At 39.3% G+C, this 15,225-nt stretch overlaps 1 protein-coding gene across 1 annotated transcript in view; it reads right to left on the bottom strand.

Annotated features, from left to right (window-relative positions):
- EVC2 (EvC ciliary complex subunit 2) overlaps positions 1 to 15,225 on the bottom strand; it is an 81,308-nt gene that overhangs the window by 46,548 nt on the left and 19,535 nt on the right. The window contains 3 exon segments of the mRNA XM_064449121.1: positions 5,357 to 5,508; positions 8,152 to 8,286; positions 14,510 to 14,572. Coding sequence (XP_064305191.1) covers positions 5,357 to 5,508; positions 8,152 to 8,286; positions 14,510 to 14,572 — 350 coding nt within the window.

Genomic DNA, 15,225 nt, shown 5'->3' with positions numbered 1-15,225 from the left:
GCAGCCAGCTCTGAACTGGGGGTAAGTTCATCCATCAGTCCTGTGACACCATTATACAGCTCAGCGTAAACTCAGCACATCTGAAATATGAGCTTACAGACAATACAGGACATCTCATCAGTAAATGAAATTGCTACAAAAGGTATGTGATGATTATCTAAGGATGCATTCACATGGATGAGTCACAGGTTAAGTTTAGCTTTCCAGAAAAAGCCAAGATCCTGACAAAACCAGAAATAGGATTCTCAAGACATATAGCCGAAAATCTAAAAAAAAACCCGACAAAACTGAAAAAGATGATAAATTAAAAAAAAAAATTATTAATGAACATCTGCCAAAAGTCTAAGCACTAGATTTGGCAGCAGTTTCACTATCCAATTCCTTCAACTCTCCACAGCAATATAAAGAGAGTAAAGGTATTTCAATTCTTTAATTAATCTGTTTAAAAAACATTTGAAAAATCCTGCACTTAAGAGACTGAGAACCTCTGCTTTGATTGCAGAAAGTGTAAAAACTGATAAATCAGTGATCTTCAGCAAACCAATTTAATACATACAACTAGCTACAACACAGCTGTTGCAAGTGAGCTCACACAATGGTATTTCACTGAAAAACTACTCTGCAAAAAGAATGTAAAAAAGACTCCAGTCCTGCTTCCAGTGAAGTCATCATGCATTTTACCATTGATTTTAAAAGCACCAGCTTCAGCCTGGATACTAACAAAAGCATAAATAAATGTTACAGTTACATGCATTAATGCCTGAGAATCTTCCAACTTTGCTGTGATCTACCCAGATTCTTCTGATCTACTCAGGCTGGGTGAGTATTCAGATGACAGAAACAGTATGAGACAGCAATCATCTTTCAAAATGTTATGGAATAAAGCATCACCAATAGCACTACTCTCAAAAGCAGACTGTTTTCTAGATGAGATAAATTTTTCTGTGTGGACAGCAGAAATGACCCATATAATTCTGAACACCATTTCTTCATAGCTAGCCAACATCAAAGCGCCAAGTTTTAGATGAAAAAAAGATATGTATTCATTCATTTCAAATGACTTGTTTTCTTCAGTTTCCCTGTCTTACAGACTCCTATCACTTATTAAGAATTTGAGTTTCTCTGATGAAAAAAAAATGTATCATTTACACACTTGTCAAGTTTGTAACAGCACTGATAACACACAACTACAAATGCATTGTTTCAGGTTCACTCCATGTATATTCACTGTATCTTATTGTTATATCCGTGCGATTATTATGTATTGACGTATACCTGCATTGTACACATTGCACAAAAACAGAGCAATGAATATACCCTCCCTTCAAAGATTTGAAAATTTAGATCACCCTTTTTAGAAGTTATGAAATACAGAAATTTAGCTCCTCTTTTTTTTTTTTTGTACTAACAATGTAACTATTTCTCACCATTATCTATGTAGGAATATTCAGGTCTAGCTGCTATGACAATGTGATCTTTTATTCTTACTTTCCATTTGAATTCAGGGTTAAAAAAACTTCATATTTGCTCCCTAGCAAATTAAATTGAGATGAACAGCAAGAAATTTACATTTAGAAAGAAAAAGTGAACTTCTAATATGGTAGTAAATTGACTTTGACTTTTCTGTCAAGGCTCTCTAAAGACAGTTTGATCCTGTTCTCTAATACATTGGCCTCAATGCCCTCTACCATCAGAAAGAAAATCAGCTGCGATGCATACATATTACTTAATGATTTCCCAAAATAATTGGCAGTATGTATTGTGTAGCAGCAAGCAGGTTCAAGTTCAGCTAGGGCTTTGCCAGACTCAAGGAAGCATAGCTGTACAAAATGAGGATGAAAAAGAAAAGGTGTAGTGGTGGAAAGCTATTTAAAGTAACTAAGTTGCCTTTAACGTATCTGTATCTTCTGAGACTATCATAGTCTCAGCATGGTCAGACTTCATCCCCCCATTGGACACAAACCCTAACTGCTCAGCTCTCTTCATATTCTGTTCTAGACATACAGAATAAGAGACCACAACATTTTGGAACATGATCTTCACATCAAATATTCAAATTATATAGCTGCTTCTCATTAGCATTCATTGCCAATGGGCCAATATTCAGGAACATACACAGTAAGGAACCTACTGAGAATAAAAGCCAAGCTATTTTGCTGCGTAATGTACATTGAGGATATGACTTATTAAGACAAAACTCACAAAGTGAGTAACTAAGAAGCTTCCCTATGAAATATTAAAAGTATGTTTTGTTCTCTAGCCAATCCTCCTGACACTGCAAACTGTCTACACCCCAAAGATATCCCTGTCCATAAATACTGAAGACATGCTCCTAATGTATTTGCTAAACAATTTGGGACTGTCACTTCGTAGAAGACATTAACTATTAACATAGCTTTACATTGTAAAGAAGACAAAAATATCCCATGGCTCTTAGTTTTCTGAGTAATTTTCTCATCTGTGTCTGGACAAAAGAACAAAGCACCAGAATGATTCCAACCATGTTTACTACCACGGTGCAATTTAAAAAGGATGTATCAATTGTGTTGGCAAGCTTATACGTATGCCATGCAGAGAAAATTACACATAGCTGCACCAATACCTGCAGAAGGAATTATAAAACTAGTGTACAAGCAAGATGTTGTTGGTTGGTTGCAAATATCTAAAGCATTGAAAGCTCTCTAACAAAAGCCCCTATACTTTTGTCTCCCTAGGTAATATAAATGAGTATTATGAGGCTAAAATTCATATTGGTATACACATGGCTTGAAAAAATTGCACTCAAAATACAAGCCCCATCCTTATTGTCAGTATACTGCCACTCCTATAAGACAATACAAACCTCATTCCTCAGCTTCTTAGAGGAAACCAAACTATTCTACTGGGTGACACTAAATGTAGTAAAACAAAATGCAATATTGTTGAAAAACTGACTATGACCACAATTAGTAAAATTACATTTCATTCAAGTACAGAATCCATTCAAATTGACTGCCATTATCTATTAACAAATCAGAAACATACAATCTTTCTTTTTCCCATTATATTTTGCTAATTACTATCCTTAAAGCAGGTAATTCAGTAAAAAGGATTACTCCATTCTGGTTTTAGCCTAGATCACTGTCATAGAAGCTCCTAAGGCAATGAGATGGTATTTTATCTTTGTCTTTGAAATCAGCTGAAAACCTGGATAATGTGCAACAGGTTATAAAGTACAAGACTAAAATGAAACCTTTAAGGAATATAGATTAGAAATTAAAGGACTGCTTTGCCCCAACTTGCAGAATGAATAACAAATCCTACGATGAGGAAGCATCCTAAGCTAAATGTCATATAAAAGTGTTAACAATGAGAGATAAAACAAGTGGTGTCTTCCAACTACTGAAGAAAGCAGAAATAATATTGCATGTATCTAATACAGGCGGTAAAGGAATGCTGTAGCTTTTTTACCAACCAGCCTGCAAGGCTGGGATTCATCTCACTCACCTCCATACCCCTACGGCCGAGCTGATCAGCCCAGGCTCCAGTCTTTAGGGTCAGTGGGCACAGCAGCCACGCAACTCAGTTTTAGGAAATCTACTTTAGGATGACAATAATCATACCCTAGAAGTGCCCTTTTTCACCCCTGAGGAAAAAACGGGACTCGGGGAAACTTGGTGTAGGACTTCACATTGTGGAGTTCCTCACTCAGATAAACTGCACCACCAGTAAAGAGGAGAGGAATAGGTATGTAGTAATTGAATACACATATTCACTGAGTGCCAATAAAAAGAGGGAAAGAATAGAAAAAAATAAGGTAAGTGCATCCATGTGTCGCCTCCTAACAGTAAACGAATCAGAACTCCAGTTTAAAACTACAAGAAATAAGAATAATTGGGTTAATCTAAATAGGGATTAGGAAGCACCCATTGCTAACAGGTGGAGGCTGATTGGAGCCCTTCACAGTAAGGTCTATCACCCTTTCAATCATCTTTGTAGCAGAAACCACTGTAACTCTGGATGCTTCTCTGCTCCATCTACCCTCCTCATCCCAGAAGACAGAAAAATAACTCAGAAGGTGAAGACGGTTAGTGACTGTTTGCTGATGGGCATCTATTTTACTCACCACAATGCTCCGCCTCCTTAGAGGCAGATAAAATAGAAACTGTGAGGAAAGAAGCGGAAGCAAGAGAGATATTTGTGCTAACTGCGTAAGAATGTTAAAAAACTTGAGCCCCTGGATACATACTCAAACTAAGAAGTTAATCCTGTTTTATGGGTTTAGAAATAATCCAGTTATAAAAATAATCCTATCCAAAGATTTGCAAGAATATTTACCTTTCTAAACTATAACATATCTGAAAATAGTCCAGCATTTTTTTCAAACTAGCTAGATATTCACTATCCTTGAAATAAATTAATACTAAAGCAAGTTAAAAAACATGTTTGATCCTGTTCTTCTTAACATTCACATAATGATTTTTAGGATAAGTCTTCTCAAAGCCTGAGTTGCTGTATAGTTATACAAGCAAGGACCAATGTGCAATTTACAGAGATAAGTATCCCAATTATCAAGGAAATGCAGGAAATAATAATGCTGTTAGTTACTCTTTAAGAAAGAAAATTATTTCCATGGTCCCGTAATTTTTCATTTTCAGCTTCTACAGATTTTATAGTTGCATAATACTGCCTGCAGCCTGACTTGCCAGGAGCTAACACTAAGACTGAACAAACAAAATCCACTCTGTCCTCACATCAGACCTTTTTATCAAATTCAGCTGAAGAACAGATGACCTTTAGCAGCAGCATATTTCTGTCAAACAGCCCTGACTGGCCTTTCAACAACATCAGGAGAGTTTCTCTGCTCTACCCAGTGGTCCCTCTGAACGCAGCTATGTGGTATCTTTCTGGTAGCGCTACAAACTGTCACTCCTTAGATTCTCATCCAAGTGTTTCCAAAATATGCTTCTAAGTAACAATGCTGGCAGGGGCTCTCTTTTCTAGGACAAAAGCCACCTTTTTGGAAGCAGAATGTGTTCAGTAATACACCCTTTCAACATTTTCTTGTACACAGAAAAGTTTCCCTTTACTTAGTGAACCACAGAGAAGCAAAACTGGATGTTAATTTGGACTGGAAAACTTGCATGCCAAAGGCCTAGATGGAGCTGTGACTTCTATAGATAAAGCAATATGAAATATGACAGTTTTCAGTTCCCACTGATGGCTATTTAATACAGTTCAAAAACCTACGGTAGTGCAGTCACATGTATAAACAGATACTATGAAGAAAGATTAAAGGGTAGATACTTAAAGCATGTTCAAAAGTACAGTTGATGATAAATGTAATAAATCTAATGTGATAGCACAGAATTCTTACTCTTCCAAAGCCTGAAGCATGTTCCCAGATTCTTCAAAGGACAGAATATCAATGATGTGATCGTTCATAATTATATCTTCACTGAAGAGATCACCTGAATTGAAGTGAGAATGCTCCAGTTTGTGATTTTGACTGAGCTCAAGCTGTACCTCCTAAAAAAAAAAAAAAACAACACAAACTTCAGATTATTAAAAAAAATTTACACTGAGTGGCTGATCTGATTTTACTGCAGGTAACTCTAGGTGAGAAGGTTCCTACTTATCAATCTGTCCAGCTAGAAAGGGTATAAAGAGCTTGTGCAACCCAGATACGTATCTAAAAATCAAATATACTCCTTTTGTTTCAGGCTGAACTTTTGGTATATAACAGATCTGGAATACAAACGAAGAAATTAGTGGAGAAGTCAGAAGACTCTACATTGACTTCAGAAGGCTTGTAAAGCCTTCTAGGAGGTTATCTTCCACTATAAACTTTCTAGGCCAACTTTTTAAAAAACTACCAAGGTATACAAATTATATATGGCAAGATCTCAGTATTACATGGTGAACAAAATGAAAAACTAATCCTATGAAAGATGGAAGTGACTCAGTTCACAGTTCACTGAGACTCCCTTGAGACTGAGAGCTAACAAAATTACTATGTGAAAAAAACAGTTTAAATATCTGATGCTAGGACCAAACTGGCCCCTTTTTACAGTTTCATTATCACAGCTTTTTCTGTAAAAAGAAACAAGGCACACCCTTTACATTTAAAGGGATTATTTTTTCCAGGCCTGAAAGAAATAAGAATTTTTGATGGAGTGTTGCATTAACAGTAGGAGTCTGAGGAGTGGCTAGGGGGAGACCCTACCTTTGAATCATGAGGTTCAGACAGGACCCCCTTGCTTTCTACACTCCTCCTCCAAGAGGAGTCTAAGTGTGGCTAAACCCAGTCTTAGTCTCAGACTTGGTCAACCATTTATTTTCTAAGGATTGTAGATGTACCCACCCAACTAATTTGGCAGATGTGTTCAATGAGGACAATCACAGCTAGATTAATGAATAGTACAGTTTATTAAAGCAACAGATACACAGGTTGTCTGGATTACTGGTGATACATTTGCTGGTTATAAAGCACACATAAATACTAAAGATATGAGTAACACTGCTTAGCTACAAGTGCGTTAAGCAAATATGAAGCAATTCTAATACACTGGAGATTTAAAGTGACTCTATATAGAAGTTTCTAAGGTTTCCCAGGGAAACACTTGGTATGATCAAGTGTTCAAATCTTACCCAAAGGCGTCCCAGTGTGGGGGAAGAGAGGCTCAGCCCATTGGCTGGTCCCAGAAGTCAGAGTGGTACACGATGGTATCTTCCCTAACACCCTCTTTCTATGTTATACTATTTTTAATTTTCAGGTGTAGCTTGAGTGACTCCAGTCATACATGCCTTGATTATGATTGGTGTAAAATTTCCTCACTTTGCTTTCAAAGGTGTAGACTAGAAAAATTCAAAGCACATGCCCAGTGAGGGGTTGTTGCACCTTCGAGGCAGGTAGCTTTTGGGATGGAGGTGTGTTTTGGTATTATAACGATATTATAATTAGCAAAGTTCACCAAAAGGACAGCATTTTGTCAAAAGTATGACAGACTGTTGGCTCAGGGTGGCAAATTTGCAGCGCACCAGCTCCATGGTACCTCGAGTTCCCATTTATCACAGAGCCTGGCTGTGATGCCTCCACACCGCTCCACCCTCCAGACAGCTCCTCTTACAGTCGGTACGCCAAGTTCTCCTGGCATTGCGACATCTAAGGTTACAGGCCAAAGGGACTTCCATGGAACGGATTTCTCATGTCAGCTGCACTCTACCCTGAAAGTTTCTTCCACGCTGTACCTTTTCTAAAAACATAAGTTTAATTTCTAAGTCACCTCCATCGACTATTCCACATGGAGTAATTTTGAACCACAGAAAAAAAGGCTGGAAGTAATTTGTGAGCTCCTCTGGTCCATTCAGAGGGATGGGAGATCCACCACCATCCCACCAAAGGAAGGGTTCAAAGCTCTGAGCACACCTCTCTTAGAGGACTGCTCCAACCACTGTAATATTCTGATTGAGGTCTCCAGCTCCCTCCCGTTGAAGTTATTCCACTTTACATAAATACCTAAATAACAAATAGAAGCAAGGGCTGGAACCTGGGCCATCCTGGTGAATATTTATCAGAGACTGTATTTTCTCTCTCCAGCCCAGTATGTATTAAAACACTTTCTCCAAACTAGGAGACAGCTTGGATAATGAACACTGAAAATGCTCCATCCGCAAACCCAACTGTTTTGCTTAATCACTCAAGAGATTAAGGCACATCCAAAGAACTAAGACCTAAATTCAAATCCCTATTCCTGATAATCAGAAATATAACCTGGACCCAAGTCTGCTGTCCTTGAGGTGAGTAGTCTACTCCCTGGGCAACTGCGTATAACCCACAGACATCCTGCCTCTCTCATTTTGGGGGACAATAAGGAGAGCAGGAAGGGAGGAATATGAAAAGAAACTAACAGCCAAAGGGTAGTCTCCCTCCAGGTACTGATAGCAGTTCTTTTGATCAGATTATCACTTACACTCCCCTCTAAATCTGGTTGTGCTAAAGATTAGATGTTGTAGAGATTACATTACCTGCAAATCTAATCCATCACTTGGTGGATTTTTATTTATCTTCAAAATCTCCTTGGACAATCTGTATTAGCTAGCAAGTTATATCATCAGACATGATCAATGAAAAAATGTAAATAAAGTACTGTTACAGACAGTATTACTCACCTGGTTTTTACTACGGAAACTCCATTTTAATATTTGGGTTCGGTAAACAATGAAAAAACCAGCAGATGTCAATATAAGGGAAATAAAAAAAGCAATGAAGAACCCTGAAGCATGGATGGCATGGCTGTACGAAATCTGAAATTAAAAGACCACATGATTAAAACTACATTTTAAACATATATAAAGATCAAAGATTATAACTATAAGCAACATAGTAGCTGATTTTAAAATAGCTTCACACAACCTCAGGCTTCCCAGCATTTAGTTATAATTACTACACTTTTATTAATATTTTCAAACAAGTGTCTATTTTCCATAGGTTTTCAGGTCAGCATGGTTCATTTTCTTCACACAGGCCAAATTCCTCTATAACCCCAAGCAACAGAACTCCCACAGATTGAATTTTAGGTGCTGTGACTTTTGGGTGTCCTGTACTTAACAGCTGGTTTTCCAGAGCTGCCAATCTCTCCTAAGTCTCACTGAAATTAACGGCATCTGATATTGCTCAGAGCCTCCAAAAAATCAGACTAATGTTGGCTACCTTTAACTAATGGCCTTTTCTCTGTTCAATAAAACTCAGTAATCCCCATAGGGAAAAAGCACCAATGTGAGTTCAGAATAAGTATGTAACTGACCATTGACAAAACCACCCAGCTTGTGTGCACCCTTGCAGTTTCTGCATGAGCAGTGTCAGAAAAATATAGCAGGAGCACCAGAACCATGTGCCAACTACTAACTTTGTAGGCCTTCATTTTCTCTCTTCATTTAATCTTTATATTGAATTGCATTAAAAATTAATTTTTACTTTGTGCTCCATGTAGGAAAAGTTAATTCACTGTTTGTTTAGTTCTTTGAGATCTCTGAATGAAAAACATAGCACAGCTATTAATGTTTCACCACAAACTAATCACTCTGCTGGGGCTAGAAAGTGTAAATAATTAACATGCTGCTTGCAAGCTGGGCTTGGTCAACTCTTGGAGCAGAAACTGTGAGCATTCCATGGAGTCAATGGTAATTCTGCATAGGAATCAATAATCAAGTGTGATCCACAATTTGAAAAGGATGTATTCCGATGTAACAGCACAATTTTATCCTTTTACTACCTATTTTTTCTCTCTCTCTGATATGTTTTTGTGCACTCAAAATCTCTCATATCTCTATCAGAAAGGAACTGCTTTGCGTCAGACTTTGCTGTTTCACAGGCTCAGCTCCTCAAAGGTGCTGGAGATGCTCAGCACTGATTTCAACATGATTTCAGTTGAATTAGGCAATGGTGTCAGTATCAAGGTTATCAAGACATTACTACAGGCTATTGTTTGGCACTTGCACAACTCCAAGAAGAAGATCCGAGGTTTATTTCATGGTATTGTACATACAGAATGAACAATTATTCTGATTGCCAGAGGTATGTTTGGTTTGGTTTTTTTTGTTTTATAGAATCACAGAATCCTAGAATACTTTGGGATGGAAGGGACCTTTAAAAGTCATCTAGTTCCAACACTGCTCCATAGGCAGGGACACCTTCCACTAGACCAGGTTGCTCAAAGCTCCATCCAACCTGGCCTTCAACACTTTCAGGGATGGGGCATCCACAACTTCTCTGGGCAACCTGTTCCAGTGTCTCACCACCCTCACAGTAAAGAATTTCTTCCCAATATCTAATATAAATCTACCCTCTTTCAGTTTAAAACCGTTACTCCTCGACCTATCACTACACTCCTTATCATGGAGTCCCTCCCCATCCTTCCTGTAGGCCCCCTTTAAGTACTGGAAGGCTGCCATAAGGTCTCCCCAGAGCCTTCTCTTCTCTAGACTAAACAACCCCAACTCTTTCAGCGTGTCCTCATACAGGAGGTGCTCCAGCCCTCTGACCATCTTCGTAGCCCTCCTCTGGACCCGCTCAAGCAGGCCCATGTCTTTCTTATGCTGGGGGCCCCAGAGCTGAACACAGTATTCCAGGCAGGGTCTCACCAAAGTGGACTAGAGGAGGATGATCACCGCCACCAACCTTTAATGTGCTTAGTCTAAAATGATGAAACCTTTGAAGCACTTTGAGGTTCACTAAGATGTTTTAGGACTAAGTATTTACCCAAGTAAGCCAGACATGCTGAATTCCTTCTAATACCTTTCAATATCTTTAAGTTTTAAATGGATACAAGCAAGGAAACAAAAAGAGGAGCAACACATTAACTTCCTGGTTCCACATGTAATTACCAACACATTGTCTGAATGTTTTTTCTTGATGTAGCTTCCTACTACTTTGGCCAATTGCTTCTGTTACGCTCCCCTGTGCCATGGCCAACCACTAAGGACACGCAGCACATCTACATCAGCATCAGTACCAGCTCTTTCCTCCTCTGACTCTGCACTGTCCCCCAGTTCCTTGCCATGAGCTCAGTTAAAGCTGCATCACTTTGCATCAAAATATTTTCATCTTGAATGATTATGCAAATATTAAATAACTCTTTTCCCTAACCCAGTGTTTACTCCCTTCACAGATCAAAACAGTTTAGCCCATACCCTTTCAACAGTCACAGAGCCAACAAACATCTCTGCGTGACTTGGAAAAAATGCAATTCCTCTTAAGTCAATCTGCTGTCCCCAGCTTCTCCAGTTGCACTGGGTGGCCAAGAGGGAATCACAGGAGGGTTCTACTTGAGCTCTGCCATACCAAGGCTCTGCCTGAGGTCCCACCGCTTTCAAGGAACAGGAGATGCTCTAGATAATAACTAGGAAAAAAAATTCTGCTTTGGAACCACTTCATAATTTGGCCTGAGTTCACTCACATTTGTCTAATTTCCAAGCAGTCTGTGAAATTTAGGGATCTCTCTGGGCTTCTGGGGAAAGCAGGAGTCTGGTGAGGCTATGGGTTCAGCGAAGCTGAAATGAAGCTGGTTAAGTTTTGATGGAGAAAAAGCACTGGCTAAGGAATGATCCTGTGCTTTTTAAGTAAACTAAAAGGCAAAATCTGTGATGGGACAGTCAGTCTGCATCAGGGCAGGCAGTTCTGTCAGAGGTTAAGCTCCAACAGAGAAAAATGGACAGGGAATTATCTGTGCTTTTATACTTGTGGTTCAGCCTCAGCTGGCAACTGAACACCACGCAGCCGCTCGCTCACTCCCCCCCCCACCCCTGTGGGATGGGGAAGAGAATCGGACGAGCAAAAGAACTTGTGGGTTGAGATAAGCACAGTTTAATGATTACAGTAAAATGATAATAATAGTAATAATGATTATGATAATAATGACAATAATGTTAATATAATAAAATGGAAAAGGAAGGGAAAGGGAAAAAAAAGAAAAAAAAAAACCACGGAAACACAAACGATACAACCGCTCACCTCCCGCTGACCGACGCTGCCTGTCCCCAAGCCGCGATTGCTGCCTCCCTCCCCCGGCCAGCCCCTCCCAGTTCACATACTGGGCATGATGTTACATGGTATGGAATATCCCTTTGGTCAGTTTGAATCCGCTCTCTCAGCTGTGCCCCCTCCCCTCCCGGCTTCTTGTGCACCCGGCAGAGCACGGGAAGCTGGAAATGTCCTTGACTAGTACAAGCACAACCCAGCAACAGCCCAAAACAGCTGTGTGTTATCTCAACAGGTTTTTTCCATGCTAATTTCAAAGCACAGCACTATACCAGCTAGAGTGAAGAAAATTAACTCTATCCCAGCTTAAACCATGACAATACTTAAAAGAAAATGGGTTCTGGGAAGACAGCCACATCATTGGGGGGCTGTAAACCTAAGCAGGAGGACACAGCAGGCGCCTAATGGCATCTGAAAGCATCACAGCGGATGGTGTGGGGCAGGTGCCAGAGGCCCTGCACAAGCCCCGGCATAGGGCCAGTGTTGGCACTGCAAGCCTACCTTCAAACCACTGACCCACCAGTGAGCCCCAAAACCCATATCCTAAGCTAATTTTTAAGCCCTCCCAAGAGTGGGAAGAGGCATCACAGGCCCAAGTTTCTTCAAAAAAATGCTCTGCTCCTACTGATTTGAATGGTGCTGAGGGAAGCAAGCCTGGTAAAAATCAGATCAAAGTAATTATTACCATCCATCCTATGCAATGTGCTTAGATGGGAGAATTTCCTTTTGTCCTTTTCACTACAGCTTCCCATTCAGCATCAAAACCACCCAACCGAGGACAGAGGTACACAGTACCCACAGCCACTGAAGCGCTGTGGGAGGACTGGCACAGACACTCAGATGAGCAACACTCATATTTTTTCATAACCCACAAAATTACCATGTCACAGGCAACGAAGCTCTTTCTTCCAACGATGCATAAGAGAAAATCCACAGAGTTTGTAAAACTTTAAAGAACAGCATGGTAGCCAAGTGTGCAAGCAAACCATGTGAAAACTGACGGGACCTATTTAGCATGGCCCTGACATGACTATGTAATTAATTCTCCTCTTTTCTGTCCCCAAAGTCAACTTTTAGTATCCTCTTAGTCACACATATGTGTTAGCTTTACCACACCCATGAACAGGTTTAAATAATTATTTTTAATAAATAAAATCTGAGATTGAGAGCATTTATGACAGCTGAAGATATGGATGAAATACAATACATCACACCTTTTTCAGCTGATCATAATTTCCTTGCACAAACTGATTTCATTCTGAAACTCCTTATGCTTGGCCACAGCCCAAAGGCAAATATTACGTATGTGAAACATGATGTGTTCCATAATTTCTAAGCTTTCTTTTTTAAAAATTAACAGTATTCTCCACACACCTTTACCACACATTTTAATGACAAAACCTGTTCGTTTACTAAGTTCAAATGCAGCTGAGCCAATTTTACCTAACTATGGAATAGTCCCCAAGAACTTGTTGAGGTCTAACTATCAAGTTCAAGTTGGAAAAAAGTAATAGGCTGCAGGAATTTTCACGGTGGGCTGACACCAATGTAGCTTACAGTCTTAGCTTAGACATGACTATCTGCTGCAGACCAATTTACACTGAATTCTACAGAAAACCATTCATGAAGCTATTTTTCTAACCCAGTCAGCTACTACATGGCTTACACCTTTAAGAATAAGAGTTTCCAAAAAACACATTTATGGTAATTCTAAGCATAATTCTTAGCTATACAAACATCCACTCCTATTAGATCTTATTAGAACTTTATCCAGGATCAATGAGTTCTCTAGCTCATAGCTAGATGAACTAATTTTACTAGTTATCTAGTAGTTCGACTAGTACCAGAGTTTCACTCTATATCATGAATAATTTCAGCTTTCATTTTAACAGAATGGGCACTTTATCTTCAATTATGAGAAAGGCAAATCTGGACTTATACCTATTACACTAATAGAAGCTAAGAGGGCAAGAGATCCCCAGCAAAAGAGAATACTTGAACCAGAGCCCCCCTGTGCCCAGACTCCAAAGAGACTACTGATTTTAAAGGTGGAGAGGAACTCATGGGACAGGCCCACGGAACAAATGAGTGGTCTAGTCCTCAGGACCTCTTCAGGCAAGCCCCATCCAGATGAACTTTAGATTTCAAATGATACAACCATGGCAAAAATGTTCTGGGTGAAACAAACTATTTTCTTCTGCCTGAACACAAATAATCACAGTGTTCTTGCCAATCAAGCCACAGCTCCTTAAAAAAAGACCCCTTACAACACAGCAGCCTGTCAAGGTAATGAGGGGTTGGGGTAGAAAAACAAGTTTGGTGGAGAGAGTACTCTAGGAATGAAACCGACAGATGCAGTGGGGAGTTCTTTAACAAAAAATTATCTAGAAGAACAACAGTGTTTGCTGCAATGAATGTAGTTTTGAAGGTTTATTTGGCCTCTTAGAAACCATGTTAATTCAGAAGCCAAGAACAGATATTGGAAGGATGACTAGTTAAAAAACGAAAGGCAAACATAAACTATGTCTCTCTTACTGCAGTTCTTTTTCTCAGGCTCTCCACACAGCTGTTTTCTGGTTTGTGTATCAGCATGACACAGAAACCTTTTCTCAATAGGTTTAGGATAACTCCACCCTTTTGGAAAGGCATAGAGTTTTCTCATGGTGGCTAGGTGGAGGTGAGCATATTCCTTATCACAGTCTCTGTGCCTGGACAATTCTTCAAGTGAAAAAACATGGCTAGCAATATAACAGAAGTTTGTAGATTTTCCATACTAACTATTGCTCCTTTAAGACAACAAGGACCCCCTGTCTTGACTCCTGTTTTCTTCCTCTTAAAATCAGAGAAGGCAGAACTTGTGCATGATTAATATCCAGTGGCTGACTGATGAGATACAAGTACATGAGTACTTCCTTAGCTCCCAGGATTTATCTTAGATTGTTCATCTGTTTAAGCAGGAGAGTCAACACAATAACAAATCATAAAATTTACCTTGGTCTTTTCTTCTTCCGTTATGGTGAACGATGCTGTCAATGATACAAGATGTGTTTCATTCTGGGAGAGATATAAAAATATTACATATTGAAAAAAATGAGCAGAATCCACTGCCAAACAGTCCAGAGTCTCTAGAAAAGCCTCTTCTCAGAAGATAAGCTAGACTTCTCATTAAGGTTAAAGCTCAGTAAATCTGATAGGAAAATGCAGTGTAGTTAGGGTAATACTAACAGACACGGAGGCAGCTGCTCAGTGGAATATAGTCCTCTTCTAATCACACAGAGGCATATTCCAGTGCTTACAGAATTACATTTTTCTGTGTCTATGAAATCTGGGTTGACTGAAAACACATAAAACAGGACGCAGTCTGTGCATGTCTTTACTCTCACAACTCCCTGTTTTTTAAAGTCTTGCACTACCACTCTAGTGCCACACTCATGCATGCTGAACATTTTTTCCTCTAAAACAAAGGATATACAGCAGCTGAAATTAAAATACATCTATAGGTTCCAATTACATGCAATTATGAAAAGCACAGAAAAAAAGATCAAGCCATATTTAAGAAATGGAAAAATTTACTTTGGAAGAAACCACTTGTCCTGCCTCCTGCTCAAAGCTTGGCTAACTCCAGCATTAGACCCACTGTCTTGGAGCCTGGTGCAACTGAGTTCTCAAAAATCAGCGAGGATGGAGATTCCTCAGCTTCTCTGAAA

The sequence above is a fragment of the Phalacrocorax carbo genome, chromosome 4 (assembly GCF_963921805.1).
Source record: "Phalacrocorax carbo chromosome 4, bPhaCar2.1, whole genome shotgun sequence".
NCBI lineage: Eukaryota > Metazoa > Chordata > Aves > Suliformes > Phalacrocoracidae > Phalacrocorax > Phalacrocorax carbo.
This window is presented reverse-complemented; position numbering and strand designations above follow the sequence as displayed.